Source organism: Sceloporus undulatus, chromosome 6, assembly GCF_019175285.1.
Source record: "Sceloporus undulatus isolate JIND9_A2432 ecotype Alabama chromosome 6, SceUnd_v1.1, whole genome shotgun sequence".
Lineage (NCBI taxonomy): Eukaryota > Metazoa > Chordata > Lepidosauria > Squamata > Phrynosomatidae > Sceloporus > Sceloporus undulatus.
The window spans coordinates 71,582,595-71,599,681 of NC_056527.1; the positions used below are offsets into that span (position 1 = coordinate 71,582,595).

A 17,087-nucleotide genomic window follows, 5' to 3' on the forward strand; every position below is an offset into this window, starting at 1 on the left:
AATAATAATAATAATAATAATAATAATAATAATAATAATAATAATAATAATAATTTATGCCCAGCTCTTCAGCCAAAAGGCTATCAGAGCAGCTTACAAATTACTAGATATTTCCCTGCCCTCAGGCTTGCAATCTAAAGGGACAAGAGACAAAAGGAGAAGCGAATGGCAGGGGAAAAGTTCAGCAGATCCTCATTCTCCCACATTCTCTTTTGTGAGGGTCACATTCTCTCAGCCTCAGAGGCAAGACATGACCAACTCTCTCTCTCTGCACCTCTCTCATGGTGATGCTAAGGTCATGCAATAATAATAATAATAATAATAATAATAATAATAATAATAATAATAATAATATCCCTTACCCAAAATGCTGAGGACTAGATGTATTTTGGAGTTTTTCAGAGTTTGGTATATTTTTATACAGTATGTCTAATGGGATATAATGGGAGATGGGATCCATGTATGTCTCATATGCATCTCATAGACATAGACTGAAGATAATTTAATGCACAATATTTTTAAAATAATGTTGTGCTTCTGCACACTGAGCTGATAATTTAGGTTTCAGAAGTCCAGAGAAAGGAGACTCAGAGACTCTACTCTGGACATTTCTCCTGAGAATGGACTCATGTTTTCAAAAACAGTCATTTCTGGATTTTTGCAACAACAAAAAAGAGGAGCACCACAGACTGCTGGGAACTGCAGTCTAATAAGGCTATAGTATATCTTTCTACAATGTAGATGGACACCTCCATTACATAATTTGTTGAGGATGCTTTGACTGGGAGTTCCTGCATGGCAGAATGGGGTTGGACTGGATGGCCATTCTTGGGGTCTCTTCCAACTCTATGATTCCTTGATTCTATAGCACTCTGAGCCTACTGTGATTTTAATTGTTTTTAAATGTATAAAGGTATAAAGTCTTATAATTCAAGCCATGCACTGATGGACTATTGCAGTATAATTTTTTATTGATTGATTTTATACCCTGCCTTTCTCCCAAAATAGGATTCTCTTAAAGGGGTTTGTTTATTATAAAAAGAAAGGAACGTATAATGGCTTGGAATTAAAAATTATGGTAGATAGATAGATAGATAGATAGATAGGTCTTTGAATTAAAAAGTGTGTGTGTGTGTGTGTGTGTGTGTGTGTCTTAAAATTAAAAATCCCTCTTGGAAGTGGGAATGAAATGTGTGGATGCAGCCTGGGTTCTTAACTCAGCTCAGAAGTTGGAATACAGTGTCTCAAAGCATGAGCAGGGTGCCTCTGAGCATGAACACTTTGCTTGATCAAGATGAATTTATCTGATGTAAACACCTTCAGAGGAAGGACTCAGTTTGCATCTGCACTGAAAAAATAATCCAGCTGGCCACTTTAACTGCCCTTGGCTCCATGTTGTGAAATGCTGGGATTTGTAGTTTGTTATGGAACCTGATAGATGACTCAACAGGTCCTCAAAACTACAGATCCCAAGATTCCATAGCACGAAGCCATAACGGAAGTTAAAGTGGTGCCATCAAGGTGTCAAGGGTAAACGCTCGACCCTCTTTTTGTGTCTTGGGGGGGCTCTTAGCCTCTCAAAATGGTGGCACTTAGTCTTGACCCCCCCCTTCCCAAAATCCTGGCTACGTCCCTGGTGGGTCACACTGTTTCAGCTTGAGGGGCATCCCATGGCAAAACTCCTCTTTATGCCAAGAAAACCCTCAGTTTGTCCCATCTTCCAGTGACATCCTGATGTTGAACAGGGGTCAGACTACATGTCCTCTAGGACATGCTACTAGAGAGGTCCCTTCCTCACCACTACTCCCTTCTCCTTTTGTGTTGTGTCTTGTTAGATTGTAAGCGTGAGGGCAGGGAACTGTCCGATTAAAAAGATGGTATGTACTGCACTGTGTAAATTTGCAGTGCTTTATAAATAAAGGTTAATAATAATAATAATAATAATAATAATAATAATAATAATAATACATGTCCTCTAGTATGCCACGTATTCCTATGTATTACTTCATAGCAGAAGGGGGGCGGATTGGATAGTCCTTGAGGGTCCCCTCAACTCTAGCATTTCTTGTTGGGACTGTTTATTTGTTGACACTGGGCTTTTTTTGCCTTTTGTGTGTGTGCCTTCAGGTTTTTTTAAGCATAGGAATGTTCTTTAAACCTCTGCCAAGCTTCCTTTTGACATGGTAATTGAGTTTGAAATGCAAAGTAATTAGCGTAATTATTCGCCTTGTCTTTTATTGTCATTCAGAGAAATCTGTGAAAAATATTTCGCTAGTTGCTGAAAGGGAGAGAAGAAATCACCCTTTGAAAGAGGGATTTGTGGAACGAATATTTTTTTTTAAAAGTTCTCCTCAAGCTCTCAGTTAACGAGAAGAAAAACATGGGTTTGCTAATCACTAGGGGTATAAATACCGTAAATAAATAAATAAAATAGTCACGCAGAAAGGGCAATGTAAGGGCATTAACAGATCGGCATAAAGAGAATTGGGGCAGCTAGCATGCAGTAGCACCCACTCTGTAGTGGGTGTGTGGCGACTGCATGCTAGCCGCCCTAACTCTGCCCCCATGCTGGTGTGACACCACCCAAGCAACCACATGGCGGGTGGTGTCACAGCGCATCTTCAGTGCAGGGTTTATATGTGCTGCACCAAAGAAGCGGAGAAAAGCCACTGCAGCGGCAGCTAGGGCACCTTTCTGTGGCACAAAAAGGAGCTGCTTTTTGCTGTTTCCTTTTGTACTGTGGAAAGGCCAGATTGGGGTGTGCCGTTGCTGTGGCCCCAATCCAGAAAGGAAAGGGATAGCATCCCACTACCCCTTAGGAGCCATTTGTACAGCTTATAAGACAGTGTGTGTAGCCTTAATTAAGATGATTCTTAACACTAGGGTTTTCTCATAAAGCATATGTTTGTTTATCATACTGCATTACACATTATGCAGTCCATGTCTAGCAAGTTTTGGTAGTCCAGAACTACCGATGTCTACAACATTTACTGAACAACTGAAAGCTATAAGTCTGTACTCCAAGTGTATTCACAACTATTATTTACTTTGATTTTCTCTTTAGTTTGAACACTGTTGCTGTTTAAATTCTTTTTTTGGGGGGGAGGGGGGTATTTTTGCTTATAATACATTTTATTGCATTGGGTTTTAAAAAAAACTTTATATATTGATTATATTGTGGACCATCTTGGAAATCAAAAAGGTCATGAATTAAAATAATTAAATAATGATAATAAAGTGCAAATTGTTCAGGGAAATCAACTCTTCTTTGTATAGACTGAACATTTTCATTTTCTGAAGAGTTGTAACACATCTGCATTATGTCATGTGGCAAATCTCTCTCTCGCAGTTCAAAAGCTGCTTGACAGCAGAGCGACTGGTGAGGGATGTATAGGTGAGATTCAGTTACATTTGAAGGGCAACAGGTTTCTAACTCTGCTTAGATCTTGGAATTAAAGAAATTTCAGTATTATAGGAGTTCTGAAAATATTGGTATATTTTGCAAAACTGACCCATATCAGTTGTAATCATGCTCAGAATGGAGGCAATGTGTAGTGACTTTAACTGAATATATTTGCCACACCCTCCACTTGATCTTGTTGGCCATGTAGCTAACTTTATGTCATCCAGGAATATGTTCAATGTTATCTTTGTGGGTTGATGATTCTCATTCAATTTGATTATTATTTTTGTTTTGGGTTCTGCAGTTTTGTGCAACACTTGGAACCACAACATGCTGCTCTTTTGACAAGCTGCTAGAACTGGGTCCAATTTGTAAGTGAACATGTTTTTGTTTTATATGAGAGTTTAAAATCTTCTGCTATAAGTGTAATAAACAGCTGTTTGTCAGCATTTCCACATTGTCATAGCACTAGATATTTGAGGTCATGTACAGGAAAACGTCTTGGAAGAAAAGGAAAGTGTGCCTCTACTATTTAGCAAAATATTTTGTAGCAACATTTCTGGGGATATGATGAATGCTTTTGTATCTTCTAAAATCTGTTCAACATCATTAATGACATTGTTACTGAGAACAAAAGTAGTTAAAAAAACTTTTCCTACATTTGAGTCCCAGTCCTGGGAAAAGAGCAGGATACAAATAAATATAAAAAATATATAATAAATTTGTTCATAGGCAACTCCTCATGTGTACCTACTAAGAGTACCCTAGTAAGAGATAATTATTTGCAAAATACCTGTCAGCTCATACCTCTACATACCTTTTAGTCTTTAAGGTGCACAAGCCCCCATGTTTTTGAACTCTGAAAATATATGTGTAAACACACTTTGAATCTCCTTATAGAATCAACACTCCATTGCTTTGGGACTTTTCAGAATTCTAGGTGAATTACATTATGATGTAGTGTAACTTCTTTTTTCAAAGATGGCCCATAGCTGAATACTATCTATACTGCATAACTTTTAATATAAAGTTTGCCTTATTTGCATTTTTTCCTTTTAGGTAATGAGGAGAATATTTGGATGCATATTGATGCAGCCTATGCTGGGAGCTCATTCATCTGCCCAGAATTCCGTTACCTTCTCAATGGAGTAGAGGTAAGCAAGAGCCCTGAAAATTCAAACTGAATACCTCAATTTTTGCAGTTTTGTACAGGTGGAAGTTTCCTGGCAGAGTGAAAGATTGCTGTAGCATAGTTTTACATCTGCACCATTCTCTTTCTTGATGTAACTAAAGATATACTCATTTGAACAATGCTTTCTGCCAGTCCCAATATATGCATAGCAGGAAGACAAAATCACACCATCTTCTGTTGAACCTGTCCTGTCAAATCTGTGTCTCATAAGATCTTTGTAATAACAGCCAACTAGGATACAGGTACATATAACATTCAAGGTGTGTAGACCTGAAAGGTACAGTTAGTACCTTAGGTACAACCTGTGTTATGTCAAGTATGCACAGCTTGGATTTTGTGCATGTGAACTCTACTGACACAGTACACCACATCTGTGAACATCTGGTAGCCATAGAAAGCAGGAAGTAAGGGAGTGCACATTCTTATCCAGAAGGCACATTTAATGCACATTCTTATCTAGAAAGCACATATTCTTCCATACATAGGTCTGGGGAAGTATTGTCTGAATGAGGCCACTTTAGGTTTATGTTAATGAAACAGATTGCTCTATTCATTGGTCATATTTATGGAGATTATTGCACTTCATTTTTCACCCAATCTGGGAATGGGCTGGCAACAGGCTTGAATTGGTAAAAATGGGTGTTATTGCACAGCAAAATGCCTCCAATGCCACCGGGAAACTATAAGCCATACCCCAGCCATACTTAGCCTGCCAATTTTGAAGTATGGTAACTTTCCCTCCTTGCAAAATCAGAGAGATAAGCGTGGCTGGGGGGACAGCTTGTAGTCTCCCGGCAGCATCGGTGGCATAACACCTATTTTCACCCTTTCACGCCCATTCCCAGCTTTGCCTGGATTGGGTGAAAAATGAAGTGCAATAATCTCCGTATATATCCCAGCTTTCTACCATTTTTTGTTTACATTAACACTGTAAGGTGTGTTAAGAGTAACAAATTCAGAACCACCCATTGAGTTTTATAGCTGAGCAGGGCTTTGAAGTCAGCTTTCTTTGATCCCAGTCCACTAGCCTATCTATTATATACTACATCCACCACCGAGGTATTTCAAACAGATTTTAAAGACTCCTTCAAACCTGTCTTTTATTCAGTTATATAAGGAATGTATGAAATCAATTTAAAATAAAGTATGGGATGAAAGTGTAATCCCATATATTTTCTCATTGTGACTGTTTTGTTAAACTATACAACTATACCACTTGGCAGAAGTAAGAAAAGGGAAAGATCCCTGTCACAAAAGCTTTCAGTCTAAAATTAGACAGCAGTAGGGTACAAAAGAAGAGGACAGAAAAGAAAAGTAACAAGAGATGAATATAAGCAAGTTACACATGTTCAAGCTTTTTCTAAATTCCATATACATGGGTTTGTTTGGGACAGTGTCCTGAGGAGAAGAAGCTCCTACTTCTTGGAAGCACTGAGCCTGTTGAATCCAGTTTTCTACACTTTTCTAGCCTTTTTGCTACCAACTACCTCATACCCACAGATATTGTCAATTAACAGATTGATACTAGAGCAATGAAAAACTCCAATGGTCTTTCAGTGAATCATAGAGCCATAGAGTTGAAAGAGATCACAAGGGCCATCCTGTCCAACTCCCTGCCATGCAGGAACTCTCAATCAAAGCATACCAGACAGATGGCCATCCAGCCTCTGTTTAAAGACCTCCAAGGAAAGATATCCTTAATAACCAGATGTGAAAGAGAGGTCTTTCCCCTTGAGTTTTATATGTGTCATTTTGGAGTCTCCTTCTTTGGAGGTCTTTAAAAAGAAGCTGGATGGCCACCTGTTGAGAGTGCTTTGTTTGTGAGTTCCTGCATGGCAGGGGGGTTGGACAGGATGACCCTTGTGGTCTCTTCCAGCTCTATGATTCTGTGATTCTATATTGCCAAATAGTTATCTGAAACAAATATATTAATTTAGTGACCACTTTTATTGCCTACATTTGTTTTGAAAATTAGGATAGAGACATACATGCTTCCCACACTTTAGGATATAGAACCACCAAGTGCCATTTTGTTTAAAATATCTCATAGCTTGTTTTCTTGTCTTCATGTTTCTGAGCTGCTTTGTATGTGCTTCCTTAGATAAAGGCAATCTAATTTCCTGAGTCGTCTTTCAGACTTCCAGATAGATGTCATGAGAGAAAGAAAAAATATTGCTGTTTGGTTAAGACCAATACCCCAAAAAACGTCAGTGGGTATGGGCTAATATAGAAAAACCATCAAACCATCAAAGCATTGGTGTTCTCATTTTTTTATCAGCAAACAAAGCTTACTGTAATTTCCTGTTTTATTGGCTACTGAAGGAAATGAATCATCACTCATTGTGGCCCAGCAGCTTTTGGTGTAGAAACCATTCAACAACTCTGAATATATTTTCCCTCTAGTTGCCCTTACTGCCCCCCACCTTCCCAGCTCTAATAGGATAGATCAGTGTTGCTTTTACAAAAGACCAGATTGTATAAACTGAGAAACCCTGCTGTTATAAATATCTGTACCCATTATTATTCAGATACTTAGATTAGGCCACATAATCTGATAAATTTGTTAAATGGGGAGCTGCTTTGATCTACTTTTGTGTGATGTTTGCTTCTCAAGACTAGCCCCACAGTTCCTAGCCTTGGATGCTTGCAACTTTCATCTTAGCCCTTCAGAACTCTTCCGTAATTTTGGGGTGACTGGGTCTCCAGGTGATCACACTGTGGATTAGAGTGTATGTTAGTTCTGTGTTCTTTATTGTAAGCATGACCACCCCTTGATTTAGGGTTAAAAGAGATAGTCAGAGTCAGAGTTAACAAATTAACAAGATAATTAATGAGGTTTATTATATCTGGTAGAATAGTATATACTGTACTTTAACGGGTTCTAGTTGTTAGTTCCAAAAATATAACAATATTCAACCTGAGTTATGTCAGGCCTTGTCCTTCAATCCATTTAGACATTCTGTACACATTCACTCCCCACTGACCTGTCCAACTGTCATCTCCACTCTGTATCTCTCCCTGTCTGAATATCCTCAGACACATGCTCTTGCTTTTACACTTTTCCTGTCTCCTGCATCCTCCTTTCATAGTGTCTCTGAACCATGATTGGCTGTTTTGAAGTCAATTCTGCTTAGCACCTCCTTCACACTTTATTTTCTAAAAATGCTTGTTCATTGGGGAAAACAGAGTGGCAGCCCTGTTTTTTTTTAACTGAAGTTTGCTGCTCAGGCCTGATGGAGAAGCTGGAGGGTATTTATCAAAGAACATGACATTTCAGCAACTAGGATGCAAATAAATTATTTTTATTTGAACAGCATGTGCTGTGATATATCAGAAACTGCTTTTCTGACACTTCTAGAATCACAGACACATAAGAGCTGGAAGAGATCACAAGGGCCATCCAGTTCAACCACTCAACCATGCATAAATACATGACAGTCCTCAAAAGCATCTTGCAATATAGCATCAGGATGGCATGGGAGCATTTAAAAAATATATAGTTCAAATACTGTTTGAAACAGGCCAAACAGATATTGGAAACCTGACCAGCAAAATTAAACTATGCAATGTTTATATTTTTGAGGATTTTCATAGAGGGAAGGAAAGTTATGTTAGTCTTTTCAGGAAAAATAAACCCCAATCATCCCACCCACAAGAGTTTTGTGACATCTTCATGGTTAGCAGAGTTTATTTGGTACGAGCTTTCATAGGCTGCAGTTTGTTTCAGACCAGCTAGTCTTTAAAGTGCTTACAAAACTTCTTGATATTTTTGGGATAGCCCTTGAAAATCCTTTTCAATGTATTTGATACTTGGTAACTGTTGAATATATGGCTATTTTTAAAAAAATACGCACACCCACACCCACACACAACAGAATATAAGGAGCACTCCACACAATCTGCCAGGCATACAAAAACATCCAGGCTTAGTGACACAGAATTACCTTAAAATATTTGGTGAATGACACTCCTGATTTCCGCCTGAAGTCTCTGAATTTTCCAATATTTGACCTATTTTAGGCTGTTGCTATTATTGTGGATTTTCATGTTATAAATATGTTGCTAATTGTTTATTTATACTTTCAGTTTGCAGATTCCTTTAACTTTAATGCACACAAATGGCTCTTAGTGAACTTTGACTGTTCTGTTATGTGGTAAGTAAATGCAAGAATGAAGATATGTTGGTGATATTATTGTAAGATGTCTTTCTTGTGATAGTTTTGAAGTTCTTTTAATCAAATGTATAAAAATAGAATGAGAATCTAATTTGGTTGATATTGTGTATATGCTAACAAACTATGGCCCGTTACAAACGGGCGTAAAGTACGTGCCGAGCGCTTACTAGGGTTAGGAAGGGGCGTCCTTTACGGGCACCATGATCTTGACATCATGGATGCCTGGCATCCGCACGTTGCACGGTGGAAGTGACGCCGCGAGTGCGCGACTAGTGACTTGCGGCGCCACTTCCGAGGCACAAAAAGAAGCCACTTTTTGCGGCTTCTTTTTTGCTGCGTCTGGGAATCACATGGTTTGTCCGCTGCGGTTCCTGGACACAGCAACCAGCGGTGCTGGCAGAGCGCCCATTTTTGGCGCTCTGTAATGCGCCTGAAATTCCTCTTGAAACAAATATTGGAGGAAAGCTAGCAAAGTGCTAATTTGGAATGCAGAGTAGTGTGTGGGGTGGTGGTGGTCGTGGTGGTTATCCCACAGTGTTTAGAGTGGTTAAAATAATCAAACTAGGAAGAATGGGCATGGCAGATATATTTGACATACATAAAGATGAGCCATTCTTTTCAACACTTGAAATTAATCAGTGGTCAAAATTTACTTGAAGTCAAAACATTTAAACTGACTATTCCACCAATCAATTTGATTGAAGGCATTGTGACATTCCATCCACTTTCTGTTACTCTCTGAGCTGCCTGAAAACCAGTTCCTGAGAGTTTCCCAGCAGGGTTTATGTTGGGGAGTGTGTGCATTAACGGTTATATTTGATTCAAGGTTCTGGTCTATTGAGATAGATGAACTGTAATGCAAGTCATTGTAAGCCACTTCCAAATCATTCATATTAATTATTTTTGCAGGGTGAAGAAGAGATCGGATTTAACATGTGCCTTTAAAATAGATCCTGTTTACCTTAAACATGACCACCAGGAATCTGGTAAAGTGCTTTAAAGCTATATTATCTTCTTTCTAACTTGGAAAAAATGTTGCAGGGAATAGGCTTTCTCTGTCTAGATTTTGCAGAAGCAATCTTTTGCATATGGAGCAGACTCTTCTCCCAGGCACTTGTACTTTGGATAGCAATAAAATTGAATTAAATTAGTTTACTAAGGTGATCTAATATTTTCTGTTAATTTGTTTAGAGTGGGCAACCTCTGGGGACAGGGAGTTACACTCACCACCACTGCTAACACACTGCAGAAATTTTCCAACATAAAACAAAACAAAACAAAAACTCTCCATTTTTATTTTTAAAAAAGATTTTAAAAGATTTTGCATTAAAATAGGGCTTGTGGGCTGTGGCTGCCCTGTTTGGATGCTAATTCATGCTTTCAGGAGCGTCTACAAATTTACCAGTGGCAGGAGTAATAACGGGTGGGAGCCTTTTGACAGTGGGAATGGCACATGCCAGTAACACATTATCTAATATTAGTAAAAGATGAATAACTGAAATGATAATAGATAGGCTGTCACCCTTCTCCAATCTTGCTTTATTCTTTTTTTAAATATATGCAGTCTCTCCTCTTTCCTGTAAAACTATACTTCATGGTTTTAATGCATGCAATTGTGAGTTCATTCAATTGCTTCATGTTGTTTTTAACTAATGGTTCCATGAACTATTAGTTTAGATCTTAGATTTCCGTTCTTATTCTTTTTCCCCCCTGCTTCCTGTGTTGTATTTCTTTCTGGGTTGACTTTCTCGTTCATGTTCTTTAAATTTAGATATGAAAAACCTCAGTGCAGAACTCCTGCCTTTTACAAAGTGCCTTGTATTCAGATGGTGTTATATACAATGTCAACAATTTGGATTAACCAATAAAACACTTTCTAATATTCAATACATTTATGTAAAGCTGACTTTTTGTTCTTTGATTAAACCCCCAGCTTCTATGAGAAAAAGATTTACCAGTGGTTAGAAAAATGATAAAATATGTGTGTTCAGCAGCCAGATGTTATGATTAAGAAGCATTGACACCAATGGCTAAAGGAAACAAACTAAACTTTTATTGTTAGAACCCTGTTAAAGATAAGAAAGCTCTTTAAGGGTGCTAGGCTAAGCTAAGTTAAAACAGGAAGAAGCCTAAGGGTCAAAACAGACAGCCATAAAGTGGCAGCTTGAAGCTGCTCCCAGACAAGATGCCACGGGAATGTGGCAACCACATGCTGTGGTCCTGAGGGCATCCTCCACTGCTGGCCCAAATAAGATTGCAAAAGTTCCCCTTCTCTTTGGGCTGGGTTTGGGTGGCCTGGAAGCAGCCTCAGCAGAAGGTGCCTTTTTTGGTCCATCTCTTCGGCCCTAAGTTAATTTTACTTTTGGAAAAGTAAAAAAAACAAAAAGGAGGTGGAAGGAGGAGGTGGTATGATCCTACAAATATGAGTCTAAGAGATGTTAAGATAGATGGATAATACATAAAAAGATTTTAGGTCACTGAAACACTCATTAACCTTATCACTGCTGCCTTCTCTAAGACATGCTTAATTCTTTAAACACTGAGGGTTGTTGCAGTTCCAAGAAAAATAGGAAATGAACAAAACTGTAGGTGCTTCTTCAATGTGCCAGCAAGAGCAATTTGGAGGTGTTCATTGGCATATTAAAGATGTTTATCTGTAATTCTAAAATGGAAATAAAAGTGTAACTTTGTGTTTTTGTCAGTCTGCTTGTATTACACAGTTCCATAATTGCCTAGCAATGAACTCTGTTCAGGAGAGGGGCAGGGGTAATCCACATATTGTCTGGTACCATAATTTTGGGTTAACTTGAATTCTTACATCAAGGATTGTTGTTGACTTTTTGGCAGCCAACAGATGGCAGTCAGGTGACAGCATGGGACGGATGCTGCTTTATGGCACATTATGAATGCCACATGTACTGCTTTAATTAAGTTCACCTTGGCTATGCAGGGTTATAATCATGGTGACAAGGACTAATTGCTGGCTGTGTTATGTTGTGCAGGTTGTTTCCAAGAGGTTAGCTGTGGATCACTAGACATATATTGCCTATTATGGGAAAACACAGTTAGTAACCCGTCACAAGTTGCCTTGTGTTTTTTTTATCCAGTTCACCAACCTGAATCCAACACTGCCAGTGAGACTGAAAAGTATGTTTTTCAGCTGCTTATCTGAGGTTCTGATTCAGTTCTTATTGAAATCTGCTTGCTTCATCCAGACGAGATATTTATCATAATAATTCTGTACAAGTTTATTTATTCTAATTCCATGACAGAATATTTTAAAAACACAAATGTATAAATGTAAGTATTAACTACACAGTGATAATAGAACTGTGTATTATTTAGGGAAATGTGTGTTCCCAAGTTCATAGGAAATAAACTGGCAGGATCATAAATGGTTGGAAGGAGGCTGCTTAAATTCTATGCAAATAACTCCCAGACTATTTTCCTCAGCCTGTCACATTCCCCATCCCACCCATTAATTCTGACATTGAGGAAATGTGTGACATTACAAGAGGCATATGAGAGCTGAGAACCAACATTTCCATTTATCATGTAGGTCCACCAAGAGTTTTGTTGTGGATAACATCAAATTTCAGAAAGATCTTTGGTCAAGGGAATGGAAAAATAAACACAGAACAATATTTTCTATGTATCATGGGCATTTTAATCTGTTTTGCTTGGATGACCATGGAAACAAATTTTACACATTTGTTACTCTTACAAAAAAAAACTTCAAAAAATGTCAACAGGATTTGTAACTTTAATAGAAAGCCTACTTTATTAAGATTTTGGTTAGAGAATCCAAAAGTCTAATTCACCTTAAGTTAACCTGTAGTAATGGGAAGTAACTAAAGTGAGTTAAATAATTGTTGAGACAGACCAAACAGTGGCAAACTGACTACATTTATTTTTTTTACTAAAACGCTTGACTTTTATTTGGAATTTCAACAGGAAATTAATTCAATAACTGCAATATTTATTAATTATTTGAAAGGCAAGACAAATGTACTGTAAAGAGCGAACAATTTTTTACATTATCTTCTCCTTTTCTTTTCTTTTCTTTTTTGTTAATCAAAGCCCTTTTCTCTTGGAGTATTGTAAAACATTGCCTTATATTTTGTTAGTTAGGGCTGTGCTGATGGATGGCTAAACCCCAGAAGGAGGCCACGGCAACCTCTGCAGCCTTTGGAGGGACCAAAAAGAACCCACTTCTGGGTGTGTTCTTTTTGCGTCCCTGAAGGGGCACCATAGGTGTGCTTGCGTGTCATGATGATGCCGTTTGGGGGCAGCACTGTTTGGGCACTGTTCCCAAGGGATGTCATCATGGCGTGCACCATATGTACAGGTGCACACCAAGATGGTGCCCGGGTGGCACGGTGAGCGCTTGGAACGTGTGGATGCTCCACCCTCACCACGCCTGCAGGCCAGCACAAAGACTAGTCTGTAGAGTCCTTTACTCAGGTTTGGGGAATTATAGAATAGTATGAGTGTATGAATGTTGTTAAGGAGCTCCTTACTCTCATCACATTTCTAAAAAATAATGGAGGTTCATAATTCCAAAACTGGACATTTTTAAAGTTATAAAATTTGGAGGACTTTATAATATTTGGAGGACTTCAGAAAGCTTCTGAAATACAGAAAATTCATGTGAACTAGATGCTAAAAGTAGAAAGTAAATGCCTTACAAACAGACTTTCACACACAAATTAATATAAAAGTATAGAAGTCTTGCTTTAAAGACATCCCTATTCAAACATCTTGAATCACTAAAATTCAGTTCTACAAACACAAGAATATTTTAGGTTTTAATCAGGGTCTAATCTGTACTGTGTCATTCATAATTTATTATGGCCCATAAACCCAAAATTTAGGCTTTGGAAATAATGTAGTTTGACATCGCTTTAATTGCCATGGCTCAATGCTATGGAATTCTGGGATTTGTAGTTTGTTGTGGCTCTTTGACGGAGAAGGCTAAATATCTCACAAAACTATCCATATAAATACAGACTTGTGAGATGTACCAGGACTTAATGTATATTGGCAAATTGAGTAATGTGATTGGATATGCAGTGGGATGTTTACTGCTGAAATAACAGAGAAAAGGGAGTTATGCCTGGCTTGAAACTACAATTTCCCCAGGGAAGCAGGCAGGAGATGATATAGAAAATGAGAGGAATGAGTTTGTTTTGTTTTGTAACAAATTAGAAAACAGCCCACCAGTGATTTGAAATTGTGTGTGTTTTAATTAGGCCTCGCAAATACTTGCTATATAATTCTGACAATGAACATCCCTGAGTGTACACTTATAGTTCCTGAATAAAAATTTTCTGAGTTTACCACTAAAGCCTTGATTTTCTGAATTAAGGGAGTTATAGGATTTGGTGCTACTTTAAGATATATAGAAAAATACATGAAGTCAAAAGTAAAAAAATAAAAAAGATGTGAAATAAGAGAACATAGTTGTTCTCTTATTTTATTTTATTTTCATGATGAAAACAATTTAGGTACTTGAAGTAATCACAATAGGGCACTGCAATTAATACATGTTATATATTATTAAATTATATTTTTCCCTTTCAACTTACAGGACATATAACAGATTATAGGGTAAGTACAGTTTTCCCAGAAGAATATCAACATATCTATGCTGAATGTTGTTGTTGTGTGCCATCAATTCATTTCTGACTTATGGTGACCGTAAAGTGAATGGCAACTTTCTTCAGAGGGTGTTTGCCATTGCCATCCTCTGAAGCCGAGAGTGTGTGACTTGTCCAAGGCCACCCAGTGGGTTTACATGGCTAAACTGGGATATGAATGCTGGTTTCCAGAGTCATAGTCCAACACCCAAACCACTATGCCATGCTGGCAGTATATACTGTATACTACAGTATTTGTATTTTTTAATTCTCCGAATAACTTAAAATTTATTGTAAATAATAGGCAGGGATAGCAGGCCATTTTTTATATACATACATATTTCTGACCTTGCCTTCAGCCATTGCTACAATCCCAGATACCAATTCGGTCCATATATCTCTTCAGTAAACGTCATCATCACAAGATCTAATCTCATCACCCACAGCATTAGAGGTACTTTCACTTGCTCAGCCATCCTCTATCAACAATGCCCTTCAGCACTCTATATTGGGCAAATAAGCCAGTCTCTGTGCCCAATAGTATTTGTTGTTCTAATATAAGAATACCTGATTGCTATTTGTATCACAATATCTAATCAACTGGACTTTAGTATCACAGTATCTAATCAATCCTCCCTCCCAACAACCATCATTAAAACTGAACCTGACACCTCATTACCATACCTCAAGTTTTGCATTTCTATTACTATTCATGCACAACACAAATATGTTCATTCATTGGCATAAATGTCCATAAACACATCACTCCATGCATCTGATTTAGTAGTCTCAGTCCACAAAAGCTTATGTGACAAATTACTTTCTCTCAGTTAATTTCAAAGGTATTACAATACCCCTTTGTACACACGTCTTTCTGTTATGAATATAAGATTTGGTTTCTTGACCATTTCATTGTTTTCTAATATAATTCTAATGCTCATGGTTATTGAGAAGTCTGAAAATGCGCACACAGTTTATATTTTGATTTATATTCTTTTTTGCATTAATAATACGTTATTTTCTTACTCACAGCACTGGCAGATCCCTCTGGGACGACGATTCCGTTCCTTGAAACTGTGGTTTGTGTTTCGAATGTATGGTGTGAAAGGACTGCAGGAATACATCAGGAAGGTGAACTATTTTATTTTAACATTGAATCCAGGATGGAAAGAATATTCAAAAATAGTGAGAAAATGTATTTCTTGAGTGTTAAGAAACCCTGGTGAGAAAAATCCTAGACAGATGAGAATCTTTTATATGTAATTATTTTTATTCAGAAAACAGCATTTTCAGTGCAATATATATTTTTGCTTAAAAATATTATTTTCTGCACAGAAAATGCATTATTTTCTGTACATTTCCTGAATTTTGAAATAATGTTCTTCAACAAAAATGAGTATGAATGTGTCTATATTAATAAAAATGGCATTACAGAAAGGCATTTAATTAGAAAAATTTGCTCATAAAATATGTATATCAGGAAAAACTGTTATGAGAAATGCCCCCCAAAATGCACAGGAATTTGAATAATAAAAATTGAGCAAATCTTAAATGGAACGAGAGTGGAACTTGCTCTGCGACACGAATCTCACCAATGCTCTCCAATCATAATGCTTATAGCTTTGTGTATGTGGGTGGGCTCCATGTATCCTTATCCCGTTTTTGTGCCCGCCCTGTCTACAATGGAAGAGGCAACAAGGGAATCAGCTATTTTAGATCTGAACCTAACCAACAAGGATGACTTGGTTAATGGGGTGCAAGTGATGGGATCAACTCCAGCTTCCAAGACCCCTGGAAAGACCTGTGAGCCCCAGAGCTGGACTCTGCCTTAAGGGCTGTAGCAAGGGAGAAGGGCCTTAAGAACTTCAGCTCCTAAGGCCCCTAGAAAGACCTGTGAGCCCCAGCACTGGACTCAGCCCAGCTGAGCGGAGGACAAAGAGAAGGGAGGGGCGCCAGTGGGAGTGGCGCCGGTGGGAGCAGCATCCTCAAAAGCCGGCCTCCCGGTTCACCCTCCCCTCCAACTGCCCTTAACTGCCCAAGCAATAGCGCTGGAACAACGTATTGCACAGTGAACTTTGGAGGTATAGGAGAGAGGAGGGGCTTTTTAAGGGAAAAAGAGAAAATCAGCCTCGATCCCTATATTTATATTGAACTAAAGAGGGTGATTATTGTGATAAAATCAGGAAGTGGAGCTAAAATAACATCTATTCCTCCCATCCCTACTAGCTCTTGGAACAATCAATATTGAACTGGAACGAGACTAAACAGCTTATTTAACAGGAACCAGATAAATAAAAACTAATGATTGAACGTTAATCTGCCCATATTCCTGAAATGGTTCCATTGAAAACCAGAAATCAGACCATGTAACTGTCAAGTCTGATATTTCATATATTGATACCATTCATGTTGGTATATCTTTTGATAGGGGTAGATGGGAAAGGGAAGGGAACTGGAATTATGGATGGGGGAAATAGAACCAAGGGTCGACCCGGCCATACCACAGACCCTCACACTGCTCCTTTGCAATGCCAGGTTGGTTAGAAATAAATCCCACATAGTATACGATCTCTTGGAAGATGAAAACGCCAATCTGGCATGCTTTCAGGAAACCTGGCTGGGAGATGATAGCAGTGTGACCTGGGCTAAGGCACTCCCAGCTAGGTCCACTGTCAAAT

General features: G+C 38.2%; 1 protein-coding gene across 3 annotated transcripts in view; it reads left to right on the forward strand.

The window, feature by feature from the left end:
* DDC (dopa decarboxylase) overlaps positions 1-17,087 on the forward strand; it is a 126,382-nt gene that overhangs the window by 77,670 nt on the left and 31,625 nt on the right. For all 3 annotated transcript variants that reach the window (XM_042474619.1, XM_042474621.1, XM_042474620.1), the window contains 6 exons: positions 3,708-3,774; positions 4,463-4,557; positions 8,682-8,749; positions 9,680-9,756; positions 14,361-14,380; positions 15,442-15,540. In XM_042474619.1, coding sequence (XP_042330553.1) covers positions 3,708-3,774; positions 4,463-4,557; positions 8,682-8,749; positions 9,680-9,756; positions 14,361-14,380; positions 15,442-15,540 — 426 coding nt within the window. The remainder of the gene's footprint in view (positions 1-3,707; positions 3,775-4,462; positions 4,558-8,681; positions 8,750-9,679; positions 9,757-14,360; positions 14,381-15,441; positions 15,541-17,087) is intronic.